Source organism: Botryllus schlosseri, chromosome 9 (genome assembly GCF_051294905.1).
Source record: "Botryllus schlosseri isolate E-star chromosome 9, Bs_hap1, whole genome shotgun sequence".
NCBI lineage: Eukaryota > Metazoa > Chordata > Ascidiacea > Stolidobranchia > Styelidae > Botryllus > Botryllus schlosseri.
The window spans coordinates 6,958,171-6,976,496 of NC_137244.1; the positions used below are offsets into that span (position 1 = coordinate 6,958,171).

The 18,326-nt window shown below is 40.3% G+C and overlaps 1 protein-coding gene and 1 long non-coding RNA gene across 2 annotated transcripts in view; both read right to left on the reverse strand.

Annotated features, from left to right (window-relative positions):
- The window catches only part of LOC145447143 (uncharacterized), a 307,246-nt gene that overhangs the window by 205,092 nt on the left and 83,828 nt on the right, over window positions 1–18,326 (reverse strand). The gene's annotated exons all lie outside the window — the stretch shown is intronic.
- Window positions 9,008–10,981, reverse strand: LOC145447266 (uncharacterized). Its single transcript, XM_080325682.1, has 2 exons — window positions 10,595–10,981; window positions 9,008–10,511 (listed from the first exon to the last, which is right to left on the reverse strand). Exons 1-2 carry the CDS (start codon window positions 10,614–10,616, stop codon window positions 9,763–9,765), a joined length of 771 nt encoding a protein of 256 aa, XP_080181808.1. The 5' UTR covers window positions 10,617–10,981; the 3' UTR covers window positions 9,008–9,762.

The following is an 18,326-nucleotide window of genomic DNA, read 5'->3' on the forward strand; positions in this document are numbered from 1 at the left end:
AAATCGGCATGGATCAGAACAATCGGTGAACGAAATTGGTCATTGTTATGTTCATTGTGTTGCGGCGGTGCCATTGTTGGAGCAATGCCAGTTTTCAGACTTTGGAGGCTGTTTCGGGGTGAATGGTTCCATTGTCCGGACGAGATTTTATTTTGAATTTTCGAAATCACTGCGACACTAGCTTTCGATCATAGCCAATTATATTAAATTTCATCGCTCAGATCGCCAGATGTAGCACTGCCAATTATGCTACTTTTAGATTACTCAGCAAAGAAGCGACACTGTTTGCCCATGCGTAACCGCCAGGAGTTGCTCTCTGGTTACCGGTATAGCAAAGGCAGTGGTCGGCCAGATCTGATATTTATTGATTATTTTCGGTAAAAAAGCGCTAAATAATCGCTAAATACTTTTTCAAAAATCGCTAGATTTATCGCTAGGCGCTAGATCCGTAGTTTTAGGCGCTAAACCGGATGAAAAATCGCTAGATCTAGCGCGAAAATCGTTACATTGGCAACACTGTTTCGCACTGGCTTGGCGGTTACTTGCGTGTGGTTGGTTGGTAGTTATTTAGTTATAAAAGTCATGCTTATCCATAAAGAATCCGGCCGTATCAAAAAAGTAGTGATCCGGCTCCGATCCGGCTCCGGCCGTAACAGAAAAAGTACTGATCCGGTTCCGATCCGGTCCGGCCAAAATTGGAAAAATCCGGCCGGATATCCAATCCGGCTCCGGTCCATGCTCCGCACTGCTAGCTATCCAGCTCTGGCCTGAAACCGGCAAGCGAGGGATTCATTTTCGCAGCACAAGACCAATCGCTTCCTACAAAATACTATCGCAAAATAATTCTGAAGCAAAACACGGACGGCAAATGCAGAATGTGCCACAACCAAACTGATACTGTAGCACATCTCATGTCCGGCTGTGGTGCACTTGCAGCTACCGAATACACATGGCGACATAATAGGATGGGTCACTACATTCATATTGAATCATGCAAACATTTTAACGTCACCACTTCGACAAAAAATTGGTATGATTACAGCCCAGCACCAACGACTGGATATACCAGTTATAACTGACTGCGAAATCAGGATCAACCGCTCGGATATGATAATCAAACTAAAAAGAAAAGAAAATGCTTATTCATTGAACTGGATGTACCAGCTGATTACAACCTACTGCAAAAAGAATCAGAAAAACAATCGAAATACGCGGACCTGAAAATGGAATGTGCGAATATGTGGCGATGCAAAATCAACATTGTACCGATAGTCATTGGCGCTACAGGAGTCGTGAGCAAAAAACTCATTAGACATATCCCACAGATTCCGGGTAACGTTCGATTCGACATAATCAAAAAGATCAAGCTATTGGGCACTGTTCATATTCTTCGGAAGGCCTTAAATACCACGCTGGACTAAAATTACACTTGTGAATCACAACATAATTTCTGTAATTTCGATTCTATATTTTCAATCATCTCTACCTCTGCTCTGTAACGCTTTCTAATTCTTCATCTACTGCAGTGCCTTTCAACCTTTTTGAGCTCCATTCGCACTTATTTTGTAAAATAAATTGCATTCGCACAAACTAATCGAAAATTGCTAAACAAAAAGAAGATGAAGATACTTAACAACATTTTGTTCAGATGTGCAACAAATTGGCTACTATGTAGCTTAAGATATCAAGTGTCTCATTAAAAAAGGCTAATTTTTTCGCTCGTTTTGCTTTCAACTATTTCACTAAAACCCTTCTCGGCCAAACAATGTTGTTGGGAATTTGTACAAGAACGTCTACTGGTGCTTGTATGGCCAGTGGGATTATCCTTGATCGGTAGATAATCTGAGAATTTTCAACGAAAAACCCACATAACTCCGCTTCTACTGGTCGGAATTGAGTCAAATTTGTTTTGTATCGTCTTTGAAGACAGCTCAGCAATTTGATGGGGTTGACAAAAAAATTTGATTTTTTTTTCAAATTTGCCCTAATAAATTAAAAATTTTAATTGGATCTGCGGAGTCCTATACTTGTTAAAATTAAACCAAATTTGGTATGCAGCGTTTTTTAGGGTAACCTGACGATTTAATAAGTGAATGGGTGGAATCCGGAAAAAAACTTATTTTTTAACGGCTCTAATGGTCAGGTCTTAAAATCTGTTCTGCACTCCTATCCAAAATACAGCGTATTTTTCGCGAGTGAAAAATGCTTTCTGGCAGAAATTGTTTTTGAGATCTGGCACGATGGTCCCGGAGGCTCCAGTTTGTCGAAAGGATGAAAAACCCACAGGTTTGTGTTGAGGGTTTTGCCGTACATACGGTGCAAATCGATCAAGGAAAGTAGGCACATTAGAGCTCGCTACCTTATATATACGTTGCTCCAACTTCTGTCTCGCGAGTTTATGAGAAGAGCAAATAAACTCACGATACTGTGTGTTCTTTTCTTTAGCTCAATCTAACTTGAGAATTCATAACAGTTTGATGACGGTAAAGAAGCTTTTAGACTACCACCAAAATCTGAGTTTTTGTGGCATCTCGTGACGCGATGCCTCACCCATGAAGAATTCATTTTCAATATTACAGTTGTATGTTACGATTTTACAGGCATATATGACATACAGAACGCGCACACCGCAATTCTACCCAACACAGCTCTACAAAACATGTCTGACGCACGCGATTTCAAATTAGAGCGAAATAAATTCCTCTACGTATCGCAGTTGTACTACAGTCTACTCAAATTGCAAGAACGGGACTACTCCGTGCCGACAACGGAGCATATGCAATCTATCTCGAAAGGTTTGGCCATCCAGCATCGCTCACTTTTAGACCGAGGTTTTGTCGCCGCTTGTGTTTTTTGCACCGCATTTTATTAGCGGTTTGTTCGCCAAAACTTTCCGTCTTCATGTGCCCCGACGCAGAGGGGTTGTTGGCCCCGAAATGAATGAGTCTCGTAGGCCTGAACTCGCTCGTTTCACACCCCTACACTAGTTCATCCCAACGGTCTTCGAGACATGTTTTCCAGAAATAAAAGTCGGACAAATCTTATCATGAAATCTCATGAAAAGCCATATTTTCTGCGTGTCTCGCTTATTGGCTACAGTACCGAACGCACAACACAATACCTTGGATATGTAAAAACTATCGCAGGATTTTTTGCAGTAAATTCAATAAATGTTAAATACACATTAACAGATAGCTCTGGCACCGTGCCGACCAAAAATTATACCCTTTGCGGTCCATACTTTAATAACCCTTGAAGGGGGAAAATTTGCGTTACAGTAACTTACAAATGTAAGTCTGTAATCATGGTATTTACTACTATCCTCGAGCCTCGCGCTAATCGAACCGTTATTACGAAAATATGATGATTGTTTAGCGAAAGAAAGCAGAAAATCAATTTGACGTCACTTTTTCAGCCTGTCGCAGGCTCAGACGGGCTGATGCTGATATAGGCTACTGTATGTCTGCCACTACGCCAGCTTCCAAACTAGGCTTTTCGTTACGTAATAATTATAGTGCGAGAATATTAATTCACTACGGCTTGTGAGAGTTACGATATGTGGTACGTCGTATTAAGTTTTTACAATTGCATCGCAACTACACTAACCTTAAATTTCCTATTAGGTTTATTTGAATTATATTCCACGTCGGATAAATGAAAAATAATCACGATTTTCATACGCACTTGATCCGGATTTTCATTCGCACCATTCGCACCACCTTCGTCATTCGCACTGCAATTATTTTCATTCGCACAAGTGCGAACCGTCACACAGGTTGAAAAGCACTGATCTACTGCAATTCTGTAATATGACCTCTTCATGTAGGCCTATTGCACAGGAAAAAAAACTTTTTTGAATTTTGAACTACACATTTGATTGTGTAGTGGAGTGGTTCCCAAAGTGAGCACCAATGCCCCATGGTGCGTTCGCGAGCTTGGAGGGGGCGCTGATCTTGAAATGGGCGATTGGGGGCGCTGGCTTTAAAATCTGGCAGTAAGGGGACGCTGAGAGCAAATAGGGGCGGTGCATAGGTTTAGTAGGCAACTGCTGTCTAGTATTGAAAGGATAGATGAATTAGCTACTAAATACGAAGTAAAAATGAAAAATCGATCCAGTCAGGGCAATTTAGGGTCGTCCGTCTATTTAATCAGCTGTACCAGAAAAGTCCATTGCTACTTGCCAATGTTGATCCTGCCCATCAATGAACTAACTTAGTAGTCGGCAGAATACCTGGAAAACGTGGTTCAATGTGAGCTGTGAGAACTACGAAGTATTTGAGCAATTATTGCTCACTCCAAGTTGTGATGTCATTTTAAGAGAAACTGCCTTGCGTGATTCTAATCTTTGTTTCAAACGATTACGGATTTTCGACAGTGCTGCGACCGTGGCCTTCGACACGGCGTTCAGGTTGCAGGAAACGATATCGCTTCTACTTCTACCATTGTCCAAAAATTATGAGTAGAATATGTCCGTTCTTAGTAATGATGAAACGTAATCAAAGTGAAGATTGCACTGACCTGATCCAATGATGAGCCATTGATATATTACCGAAATTTTGCGAGACGTGAACTGTTGTAATTCAAATCTTTCCTAAACTAGCGGTCCTGCTCGCATAGCCTACGCGATTTGATGGAGAAGCATAAATTTCGGGAAACTGCACAAGGATATGGTGATTTGATTCTAGTACATATTCTAATTAGAAATTTCTTACCGGACAACCGATCCATTTTGCACGTAAAGTTTCCGAACATGGAATGGAGCTGGAAATGTTGACTTTTTCGAGGTACTCAAGTAGATTTCAGCTACTTACAGTACTTACTGAAGTGGTAAAGTCTTACAACTACTTCAATATCTACCTGAACAGTATTATGGATATACTAATTTGGTTTTTATAAAGTATAAAGTAGTTCAGGGATAATATTGCATCACTGTCATGGGTTAAATTATCATATACGAAACGCGTGAAATAGCCTCTGAATCCCGGTAACCGAATCTTTTTTTCAAAGATTCTACCCATAGGTGGTGTTATTATAGTCATTTACGTTAGCTGTGACGATACATCTTGCGATTTCGTATGAAGCCATCTCCCACTAACTGTTGAAAGTATGCGACCACCCTCCCCCCGACAAAATATGCTCAGATATTTACTGACTTTTAGTAATTCTCAGAGCTTTTATTTCGTCTTCAACTTGAAATAGTTTTCACATGTCTTAGAAATTACTACTTCTACTTGTAATTGAGTCGAAATATAAGGCGTTACCTGTGCTACTTGTGTAGCAACACCGATTACTTCGACCAACTCTAGTTCGTAGTAAAATATTACGGCAAATCAGAAATCGCCCAAAATGTAAAGCATTTTGTATTTAGAACAGGAGTTTAATCATGCAAAACACTAACAAAGCCCTCGAAACCATTTAAAAGCATCCCTAGAAATTAACCAATGATAATCTCTGGCTCTGTTCCATCATGGTATTTGGTGTAGGACACAGAATGTCCTATGTTGAGACGGATCGACTGTCCTAGGACCGATGCATATCTATTTCGATTGTGAAGTAACACACACTTCAGGTTTCGTGTTGAGCTGTTAGTAAGCAGTCTCCATTCATCTGGTTGTCTATAATAGACGATGCGAAAGAAGCCCTTTATATCATGGCAATAAACCAAACGAAAAACAGTTCAGATACAGCTTTCCTCGATTCCGATAAAATGTGACAGTATATGGAAACTGGAGAAGAAGAATTAGCATGATTAGTACAGGCTGAGATTAATGATGATAAATTCTTTCAAGTTATCATGATATAAGCACTTTTTTCTTTTGAAAAGCAGACATCCTGTTTCTTTTAGTGTTTAAAAACAATCTTAAAGGGCCACATATTTTGGTCATGTACCGGAGTGAACAATTCTCTTCAACATAATATACCAACAATACACTTTTTCATCTTTGCAAAGCTTTACGTTTTACGAAATAGCAGTATGCTGTCATAAAATCAGAGGTGGTCAGTAACGAAGTACTTCTACTTTTTCGAAGTACTCAAGTAATTTTCCTCTACTTCTGGTACTTACTCAAGTAGTTCTGATTTTCGCTACTTCTACTTCTACTTCGTAATATTTTGTGATCTACTTACTTACTTTTCGCTATTTTCAGTTTGTCAAGTAGATGTAGTTTAATCGTCCAAACGGGAAGATAGCCTGACGAATTTCTGAGCTGTTTTCACGGAGCATCAACATTCAATTTTCATAAAATTTGAGTAAAGCTCAAAATTTTCGTCGCGCTTCGCGCGCTGTGGATGCTGGGCAACCAGTAGTGTTTCATGATAGTATCGGTGAATATAATTTAGGTAGTGGGTTGGCGTGGATCCATTCACACCGAATTGTCGACCTTCGCCATCTCAAATATTTCATCACAGTATATAATATTATGGCTTATCATAACGTTTCAAACTCAAGTTTCGCAATCTAGCATTTACTTATCATATCGTAATTTAGCAATCCATGGCGTGTCCTAATCTGGAAAAGTGGACTCGGACTTATTTTTAGTTTTGGAGCTGTTTTAGCATACCAATTGTCGAAACTTTCTGGACTAAAGACATGAAACACATGTTCTGCTTTTAGAAGTAGTATATATATTTCCCTTTCAACTCCCAGTATCATACACTATGAGTTCTTTTGTCTGGATAACATACATGTTGAAGTATAAAAGCAAATGCAGTAGGCTCATGCCATTAATTCCCCGAAATATAGCTACACAGTATGGCTTTTTTACGATCCGGCATATTTTTTATTAACGTTTACTAATCACGCAAAGTGTTTACACCGTATCCTATGCAACTTCTCCGACTAAACTGCAGGTGCTATACCATATTTTCTAAAACGTGCTGTTGGAGTAAACAGAGGATTAGTATCGCATTTCCATATCAATACTATCATTTTCATCCCATGATGCGGACGAATGCTTATGCTGTCGAAAATTCGATACCTCCTGGTATGCATCAATATGAATCAAGCTCGGCATCTTTCGCATAGCTCAATTTGCACCTTTTGACAATCCATGTGAACGAATTACGATCGTTTTCACAACTACTTACTTACTTGAGTAGATTTAAAATCAGTCAATTCTACTTCTACTTCAAGTAGTGTCAGGTTGCTTATGGAAGAAGTACTTCTACTCGTACTTGAGTAGATTTTTCCGTCGCTACTTCTACTTCTACTTGAGTAGCTTTCTTCACTACTTTGACCACCTCTGCATAAAATGCATTGAGTAATCAAGTCTGCAGGACAGATGTATAAAGTTGGATAACGTGGGGATCTAAATTAGGTACGGAGCTACTAATCACAATCTCTAAAGGAAGAGTGTTATATAAAGATGAAAACTGGCTACCGACTAAAATAGTTGCATCCACATACAAATTTATGGGTCGCAAAGAGGTCCTGATCGAAAGAAGACAGAGAACCCGTGGATTCCAGTTCACCGAACACTCAGTTATGCTATTCTACGACAACCCAGGTTTCATAATTACAGATGATTTCAATAACAATATTTGATATGTTACTATTGTATGCTTACCGTGATGTCACTGAAGAAAGCCGAAATTTGATTAATTTATGAAAATGGGAAAAATTCATACGGAAGAATTCTGACGTGATAGAGAAGTTCTGAGGATAGAATCGGATTCAGCAACCTTAAATTAGCCTAAATCATTCATTGAAATTTTTGGCGCAATTTTTTTTCGAAATTTGTGGACCAGTGTTATTAATAAAGTCTATTATCGCGTTCATCAGGATTTAGTAACCGTTTTAGGGAAGAAAAATTAGGGAAACCGGTTGATGGTAGCGCGTAAATTTAGTTTTAATCTCATGATTTAACAAACCGAAAAAAAACTACAGATAACTAGTTGTCTATAAAAACTGCGTACACTGCGTATCATTCCTACGCGCAATATTTCCGATAATGATCGTGCCAATTGTCTCCTGGGTAATGGTTTTACTAAACAATCAACGGATTATGTATACCCACAGTTGCAGAGCGATATCAACATTATATAATCCGTTTCTTACCTGTACCTTACTAATTGGAGACGACTTTCATTTAGAGATGATTATAATTCTTCCTGTTACTTTGGCAGTGTCGTTATCAGCAGGCTAGGATGAATGTGTGCAGCTGTGCCATTGGTTTTTGAATTAGATTATGGTCATGTACGTTTGAGCTCAGCTCAAGTTCCGTAATAAAAAGAGATTAGCACCGAAGTCGCTGAAACATCTATGTGCTACGTGCTATACTATTGCACATGATTATGTTAAACAGAATATTCAAGTGGAAGTTTTTTCGCGCTCCTTGCGATTTACCTCCAGCTCATAATTATTGCTCTGTGGATAGTCCTAATTCTATATTTGTAGGGTTAGCATACGTCTTATTTTATGAGTTTTTGCCATCTTATTTCGATAAATCGGAATTGTCCTCGAAGGACTTCTAAATGTCCTCCTTTTTTGGGAATTTTTCCTCTTTTCTAGAAAAAGTATTAAAATGTGATCAAAAACTCGACCCCGACACATCGAGCGGGAAAGTTTCGTAAAATAATCGGGTAAAACGATGTCGAGTCAGAGGGATGACCATTTTTGTAGTCAACACCACATATTATAGTAAAAACTCGAGTAAATCGGGAGTCGAGCCGAAGCGATGACCTTTTTTATTTTGTTTTTGTCAATACTGTCGGTCGAAAAGTTTTCAAAGTCACTAGTTTTCTTTATCCGTGACGGAGCATTAACAATTTTTCAAAACTTTTTCGGATCTCAAAATATCTACATATTTGAGAAGTGTCTCAATAGGCATAGCTGCTCCCATGCCACCAAACAATGGGTTGCCATTGGAATCATTCCTGTTGCTCTATTTAATACTTTTTGATATGACGAGAATGTGTGGGGGGGGGGGGCGAAATATTCACGCACCATTTGTAAGTCGGATAAAATAATTGCAAACAATTCGTGCTTCACATCAACACTTGATAAGAAATGCCACGCTGTATTATTCTCGAATTGATATGAATATATTTGTACGTGTTTTGAAATTATAGTTAGATTATGAATGATATCTGATTCAATAAAGAATATGGGTCTGCCAGTTGGAAGAACGGTTACAACAAACGTCGTAGTTTCGGGTGTCTACCAGAGAGGCTGTCGCGTGTTACGTGGTAATATACGCGAATGAGTCAGGTCTTTCGGAAGAAGAATTATACGCAGCGAAGCACAATCTTCTGGAGTCCGAATAGACAATAATAATCACAAGAACATTCGCTCTTGCGTTATAGCAATCGTAAAACAAAACCACTTGAATATGTATTCAAAGCAAATACTACCAGGGCACTCCATCACTTCTACGACAATTCCACTCGTGAAGTGATGCAAACTTATCCCAATTCGACTTAATTCTCAAAACACTTGTTTCGCCTTAAAACAGTTGAAGTAGCCTAAATGTATAAGCCTACCACTAGTGTATGTAGGCCAAACTACTGGAAGTAATTCGTTACCCAGGCCACATTTAGCTTCAAGTTAATGAAGCTGTATGGGTCAAACAAAATTTGTCATGGGAACTGGACCACGCCAGCAGATATATTTGTTTTGCAAAGAACGGCAAAACTTTTCTTTAAAACATAATAACATCACAATTATTTCGGTCACACACTAGTTTCATCACAACTGGTACTTTTCGGTCTGCGTTTGTAATCCTGAACTCTCTTCAAGTTGGCCTCGCACAGTTCAACCCAATGCTATTTCGTGACCACGGCAGAGCTCGACGCTTTCTTGTACGCCTCCAACGCCCGCACGAAATACGATTCGGCCTTTCTCAAGTCTCCGTCCTTTGCGAAAGAGGTACCGATGTTGTGCAACACGTATCCGTAGAAATGGTTCTTCAACTTACTACCCTTGATTTTCTTCTCGATGATCTTGAGCGCTTCTTGGCTGAGCATGCGCGAGACTTTTAGCTCCTCGATGTTATCGTAAAGGTGCGCCAAGTCGTTGAGGCAGGACATCTCTATGTTTGCACGGAGGCAGGGTAAAACGCCGTTGATCTGACGAAAGTCTGACAGCAAGTCTTCCATTTTCTTAATGCCGTATTCAACAGCGATTTCACGTTTACGCTGTGTCTTTTCGTCGATCAGTGCTCGAGTTACTTTGTAGATCTTGGTCGTACGTTCCTCCAGCCATAAGGCTGATTCTTGGGGGTTTAAAGGCGGTCTTAAATCGCATTCCGCGCGGAGCAGCACAAGGGCCCGTACGAGATGCTTGCTCTCTGTGAAATCATCGACAAGTTTTGAAATATCGGCCTGACTCAAGTCCCTACAGGTCGTAAGAAACTGTGTGACATCACACATTGATTTCCGTTCTTCGCCATTCCTGGTTTGAATCGCGAGTTCCGCACGCAGAAGTACAGCATAGATTTGGAAGCATCCGAAGCTTTTCGGAACAAAATTAGATCTTGGAACTGTCGAGCATTGACCGCCTTGTGTAGTAGACCCTGTCAACAAGTCAAACTAGGTGATTATGAAACAAAATTCGTCATTTTAACGAAGGCACGAATAGAATGAAGACGATTCTCACCCGGTTCTTGTTGACTCGCCATGTCAGGAGTCGGAAAAATGAAGCTTAAAATCGTGAAATAAAACGGTTAATAAAAAATCGACGGAAAATCCTTAATGCAAACGTGTCACGTATTGTTCATGGCCCGTGGGTTATGTGAATAACTCACACCAGCAGAATTGGACAACTAGATAATTCTCAAGATACTATAGTGCCAGACAAACTAGATCGATATGCCGGTAACCTAATTCTAATGTCGCCTCTTAGCGAAATATTTCTATACCCTATCAGAGTAATCATAACCTAAATACACATGTCCTGGTTTTCCTGCTACAGGACAAGTAGACCTATATAGTGCGAGCCAAGTTAGCTGCACAGACGTTTTTTGTTCTCCTGAGAATGAACTCTCATTCGATAGCAATTTTTGTCGATATTTCTTCCTAACTCTGGATTGAATTCCATTCGCAAGTGTTTGCGGATTGATTAATTGTAATCTATAGTTTGTGCAAATATTGAATCTGTCCAAGTCTGCAAAGCAGTCAATGCTAGATAGCAGGTCTACCCCCAGTCCTGCTTCCAGACTCCCTTCGTAACGACCTTCACCTCTGCTGTAATCACAAGGCAACCGCAGGATATGTGCCGTTAGCAAGCGACCGTCTTATCCTTAGTCGATAGCAATCAATAATCGATCGGCTAATTATTATGAGCGTAGATTTCAAATTATCCTCAGTGGCGAACTGAATGTCGATTACGTTTCTGTTGCTAGGGATTACATGTATCAAATTGAATCTTGACCAGATTATTGCAGAATGTAACTGAAGGATTCAGTAGAATCCGTATTTTCACTTGTATGCCGCGGTATTACGTCACTATCATGGTGAAAGCCTACGGGATTAATGACGTAGTTATGTCACAACCTTACTGCCGATTGCTCGTTTTCGAACAATACCGTTTTGACGTCACATACAGGAGTACAATACGACCATCACTTCCGGGTAAGTAGTGGAAGTAGATGAAAACCACCTGACAAAGAGGGAAATAGCCTACTTCCTTACCGACCACGCCTGCCTACAGGATACATCCCCAACAACAAAACCACTAGTTCAAAGTCCGTTCATGGAATAACTTTTGAGTTCTGATGGTTCTCAATTTGTACTTGCAAACATAGTGCCATGTAGGATAGGGTTGCCATACATCCGGAATTTCCCGGACATGTCCGGAATTTCACTGTTAAAACTGCGTCCCGGAGGAATTTCTAAAATATGCCTAAATGTCCGGAATTTTGAAGGCTTGAAGTAAGCTCATAATTTTTTCGTAAATCAACATAAACAATATTATTTTTGGGCGGATTTATGCTACATGAAATTTTTCTTCACGCGGTGCGCGATTTAGTAACATACATGTTGGTTTTAATATGAGGACTATAACACCCTTGCAAAACTGCGATCAAAAATAAATAAAAATAATATTCATTTACAAAAATGAGTGTAATTGTAATCGTAATTACAAGATCACGATCTGTTCATAGAGTCGGTTTCGGCCGTTTGAATACTTTATTCAAAGACAGGTTCTAAACCTGGGGGTAGTTTGCCTTTATTTTGGAGTTCGCGAATATGTTGAACATAATCAGCTTCAAAAATAGGCCATGAGTAAGTCTGGACAAATATGCCAACCTTTAATCAGTAATCAGCTCATCAAATCTTGAGCTGGACCACGGAAAATTTTCAAATTGGAAATAGAGTCGCGACCATAAAAGGTTGGAAACCACCTGGTGTGCGGTGTTTATATAGCTCGGTTGTGCAGTACGCATCGGTATTAGGTAAATAATCTTATCGGTGTGACGTGAACACGACTTAGCGATGTACAATTACGCTCCTTACATTTTCGAAGTCATCATCCTCCACCAGGTCTACCGCTAACTCTGATCATGTGGATCAAAATTATATAGTTGTATATGGAAGAACCAATATTTTTGATATAACTAATTCAAATCATTTAACGACCAGATGCATTTAGTAAGCCCCCGAGAAGTTGCATGGATGGTGGGCCCTAGATCAGTGTTTATTTGGGCGGGAGGGGACTGAAAAAAATGTGACTTCAGCCCTAGTTACAACTTAAACACACAACCACATACTCCTGAACCGGATCATGACCAATGATCACCTCTAGTCGACAGAACAAGCTTTGCTACTGTGACGCCATATTGATTGACAATGTGCAAATACCTCATTTTGAAATCCGCTAGTGGGCGCTAAAGAGCGTCCGGAATTTGTTCAACCAAAATATGGTAACTCTAATATAGGATGTACTGATGGCGTTGGGTATAGCATTTCTCGCAAGCACACGGAAAATACTGAACGTAGTCATCATTCCATCATAGTTTCCCAAATGGTGTGGACACAGCGAGACTGAACGGCTCACTGCATTTGGGTTACGTCATACTTTCCATTTGGCAAAAAGCAATTTTCCGGCAAATTTTGGCCGGCTTTCCGTGCGCTAAATTTGATAAAACGGGTATCAATGGAATTAATGTTATACTTCTCACAGCCCTCGAACCCCACAAAATTAGTCTCGAATTTTGCATTGTAATCGAGTGTGGCCTTGTGACGCAACAATTCTGTCTGGCAAAACGAGACTGCAGCTCAAGAAAAAGAGCCAGACAGCATTATTGCTACTTTTGATAGGGAGTGCATAAAATGAAAAGGTATAGTCAACCAGTTGTAGTAGGTTAATATACTACAAAGACAACACTGATTCTGTGTTATGGATGTAACATAAATTTCTAGTCCTTTGTTTTATTGTGTGCAATGCCTACCTAAATCAGTGCGTCTATATATAGTAACGGACTCCTAAAAGGAAGAGATTTTCAACATCACGGATCCGTACATCCCAAAAATGAACTCTAATCGATTATTTCACAAAACCACGATTGTTGAAGAACTTCGTTTTAACTGCGAAAGTCTACATTCGTCGGATTTTACACAACTTAAACTAGTGGCTCTCAACCACCGATCCCATGGCCTACCGGCCATGCCGATCCGCGCCAACTTTGCTCCAGGCCTACCAGATTTATCACCATTTCATATCTCGATTGGAAAATAGTATACAAACCGCACACTAATTTACAACGACACCAGTTCGTAGTTCGCATCATAGTGACATAACGTAGAGTTGATTAACTCTTTCGACGTTATCAGAAAAATGATTTCGATACCCAAGGCGTGTAATGCAAAGCGGGAACATATTTTCTATTAGTATAATTTTAAAGAGCCGGGTATGCCAAAAGAAAGCATTAGCTACTGCGTTGTTTTGGGTCCGATTAAGTCATGATGTGAAGTGATAGACCCTGACACGCTCTTTGTGATTTTTTCATTGTTTCGATATATAACGAACTACACGAATTGGTACCCGACTGATGGCTTACTGGGACCATACCAATCAGCCTAATCTGCTCCATCTGCCCAATGCTGCATCGACATTGACTCTCAGACATCATTGAGGTCGGTCGTGAGGAAATTTAAAATATTATGATCTTCTATGAGAGAGAGAGAGAGAGATATGATATTCTTTCTCGCCTGCACCATCGAGATGCTTTGGCGACGGAGTTGCGATACGGCCCCATGAGGTCATCTAGTCTGCGCCCCCGTTTTTTTTCTCCTCCATGCTATCCGTGATTGCTGAGCGCCTAGCAGGATAGCTGCGGATCCCATTTTTCGAGTCTTTGGTATGACCCGGCCGGGGATCGAACCCACGACCTACCGCTCGAGAAGCCGGACGCATAACCATTACACTATCTCGCTCGTAGAAAAAGGTTGAACATACCGAATTATAGGACTCAACACCAGCGTTTGGTCCGGGAAATAATTGTGTGGGGTTGACATACGTTCGGAATTTCATGAGTATATCCGGAATTGCATTGTTTAAACTGCGTCCGGAAGGAAATGCTGAAGTATGCCTAAATGTCCGGAATTTTGAAGGCTTGAAGGGAGCTGAATATTTTTTCGTAAATCAGCATGAAAAGTATCTAATTTTTGGGAATATATATCCTACTTGAAATTTTTCTTCGTGCCGAACGCAATTTAGTGTCACATATATCGATATTGATATGGTGCCCCCTGTCCTCGCAAAAACTACAATAAAAATAAATAACTATAATTTACTGTAACAAGACTAATTGTAATTGCCAGTCGTGATATTTTTGGTATATGCCAAAACTAGCTTATTTTTGGCATTTTTCAGATTTTAATTTGGGCCGTTTTGGCATTTGGTTCCCGAAATGCCAAAAATAACACGGTCTGCGTATAGGGCACCGCTCGTCTCACTTTCACACTGTATCATATCGTATTGTATTGATAAGGTACGACAGTGGTGCTTATAGCCTTATGGGGCTTTGTGCTCCACGACAATGGCACAATGGCAATTTCAACAGTTCAATGCATTTTTTCATGGTGACTTTTCTCGCACCCCCTCTTCCGCGAATCTCTCTCTCTCTTACAAGTGCCTTCATTCATCGTATCTTCGCTGCCGACCGACTATCACGCTCGGCTCATTGCGTCACTCGCTTCACCCACTGTAGCATATAGAGAACGAGAATCTAAAAAGGGAATATTAATCGACAATCAAGACATATGGTTCATTTGCTACTATCTAATTCGAGAAGGGCGGTATATCATTACCAGAGTACGCTTTCGTTCGGTGAAATCCGAGACGGAGCGTTCCGAAAACGGTAGATGTAGATATCGATGAGACGTGACAATTGCGACAAACCGAATTGTTAGCCCAATGCTTAACCATATTATTGTAAAAGAATTCGTGTGTGTATATGCTATCTATATTTTGTACGACCTGTTTTTACTGCGACGCGTAGACCATTCCAGTCAATCATACCACATCACGGACCGTATAATTATATGCATTTAATTAGGAGTTATCCACTCTAATAATTGATTAAGCTATTAGGAAACGGAATACATGCTTGACCTAAGCGTGCACTTTAAATCATAGTAAGTTGACATAAAAGTCTGTCAGCATGGAAAATAGTCACGCGTTACGACATCATTTATAACCATACACCAACTACAGATGGAAAGCAATATTGAAATAGTAGCTATAAAAGTTTGACGTCATCATACAGACCTTATCATCGCTCAAGTCAGCGGGGTTTACGTTAGTCCTAACAGGTTTGATCAAAATACAATTTGTTGCGATATATTCACTAGGGGTGGTGCGAACCTATGAAAGGTTCTGGTTCGCGTGAAAGCTATGACGTCATGTGATATTATATTGCTAATTCCAGCCCGATATTTCTGCACGATACCTATAGCGACGACTCAGACCGATAAAATATACAGGCTGACCTTTTAAGTATCAGCAACTACATCAACTGAAACAATCAAAGGTTATAATAATTCCACAAAATGTATGTATATGTTCTGTCGCTTTGCCTACAATTTTGACGAGGACTAGCAAGATCGCATAAGATAGGCTTACGCGTTAACGGTCTAGACCAGGGGTTCTCAACCCGCGGCCCGCAGACGCTTATTCTGCGGCCCGCGAGCTCTTTCAATACGATCGCAATTACTACCGGCACAGTATTGTTTCATATTAATTTAGCTACTTAAGCTCTCTTATCGCACCGTCTCTGTTTCATTTGATTTATTCTCATTCTTCAATGTGTTCTGGTTTCTTGATATATGATCAAGTTTAGATTCCTATTGTTTTGAATAGGTCTTCGGACAGTTCCATTTGGAGTTATACATATCATCTGACCTTAGAAAAAAAGCGTTGCTAGCTAGGTCTCAGGCCCAGCAATCCATATTTTGAGGCATTGTTGAGATTGCCGACGACGTTAAAGACGCATGGTTCAAAATTGCTTGGTATATCGCTAAACCCATGAAATCTGATAGAAAAGGTGTGTCTCCAACAAAACGTTACTATACTGTGCGAATCTCCGCTGTTTCCGGAATTTAGCAGCAAGGACTTCACCTAACAAATTTCGAAGCTGCAGTTGTCTGATTCAACCGTGACAGGAAGAGTAACAGCAATGTCAGTTGATCTTTTGTCGCATGTTTTGAAACACGTTGCCGCGTATAGACTACTTTGAAACCTAGCATTGGACAAAACCCCCGGACATTGCAACGCTAATTGTATTGGAGTATTCCTTTGGAGTGGATATATATTTGTAAACGTAATGCTGGCCGAACAAACGTGGGGAGAGGGGAGAGAGAGAGAGATATGGTATTATTTTTCGCCTGCACCATCGAGATGCTTTGACGACGAAAATGCGATACGGCCTTTATAGCAAAGTCATCTAGTCTGCATCCCCGTTTTTTCTCCTCCGTGCTATCCGTGATTGCTGAGCGCCTAGCAGGATGGCCGCGGATACCAGTATTCTAGTCTAGTCTAGTCCGGCCGGAGATCGAACCCACGACCTACCAATTGAGAAGCCGGACGCATCACCATTACACTATCTCGCTCGGTTGAGACTAGCAAACAACATCAACTTGACAAAGCTGACATCTGTAACTATTGGTGCAGGGCATCAGCCATGGAAGGAAACGAGAAGGGTTGATTGGTTTGCTCAGAAGTTACCCCGAACATGAGACTTCTTCTCATATCACTGAGAGCTCAAAGTGACAATGGCCTCTGTAACGAAAAAGTTACCGTAATTTTATACTAGCTCGCTCACGCATTAAAACAGAGAGTTCGGTTCCCTGGTGCAAGGGTTTGAAGGTGCACATACCGACTTGGGAACGAATGCAATGCACGCTTCATGTATAGGGATTTACTTGTTCCGTCGGAAGATGACATGATCTCACTAGAAACAGCAACTGAAAGCCTACGAACGCTGTCCATTAATGCTGTGTAGAATGCATACAAATGTACTAAATGCCCATATACGACTGGTAAATAGGCTACATTAGCCTAGATATAATATTAGTCCACAAATATGCGGTAATAATGTTCTGCGGCCCGCAGCGGTTTTTGCTGTTAAGATGCGGCCCGTTATGCAAGGAAAGTTGAGAACCCCTGGATTAGAACTTTCAGTGTTGTACTTGGGATAACCGACTGGTGCGTGTTTGGTAGATTCATTCGTCCTCTATATGCGAAGTTAGTTGCAAATCATTTAAAACTTCGGTCTTACCTCATTCATAATGAGTTGTCCGCAGTAATAAAAAAGAGGAAAATGCTATTTTTGCTGCAATTCAAATCACCATTTAAATTCAAACACCCTAATTATATAGGCAGAATTTATAAAATTATGAAGTGCAAAATAAACCAACCGAATCAGTAAAATATTTGAGACAGTAGTAAATTGTGTTGATGCCGTCCCCACAAAAGAACGTGAAATAGGCATGTTTATTACAGTAAGCACTTTGAAACGCATCCGGAAACAGGTAACATGCTGGTGTCAGCATTGGGTGTTCTGAAGCTTGACCAAGCGCCGGATCAACATATCTATAAGCCGATCTTTGCTCACATATTCAAATTTCCATCCTATCCTAAGATTCGCCACAACCTACTTTCCTCCCTTATTTTGGCGAATTGATTCAGGATGGCCCGGTTATAAAATCTTGGTAATGTTTCTGACGCATGTGCGTTATCATCTAATCAACATTTAAATTGTTTCAATATACACATGTATTATCTCGAAGTCTTCGGTTACTTTATATCAGGGGTTCTGAAAGTATGGGTCGCTAAGGGTATAATGTCGGTCGCGATGGCATCAGAGCGATCTTTCAAGTATATAATA

What these genes read in the sequence shown, in the direction of transcription:
- LOC145447266 (XM_080325682.1), bottom strand. Translation starts at nt 10,616, where the DNA reads ATGGCGAGTCAACAAGAACCGG. An exon ending in GGCGAGTCAACAAGAACCGG is followed by an intron (nt 10,512 to 10,594) that starts GTGAGAATCGTC and finishes ACTTGTTGACAG; the next exon opens with GGTCTACTACACAAGGCGGT.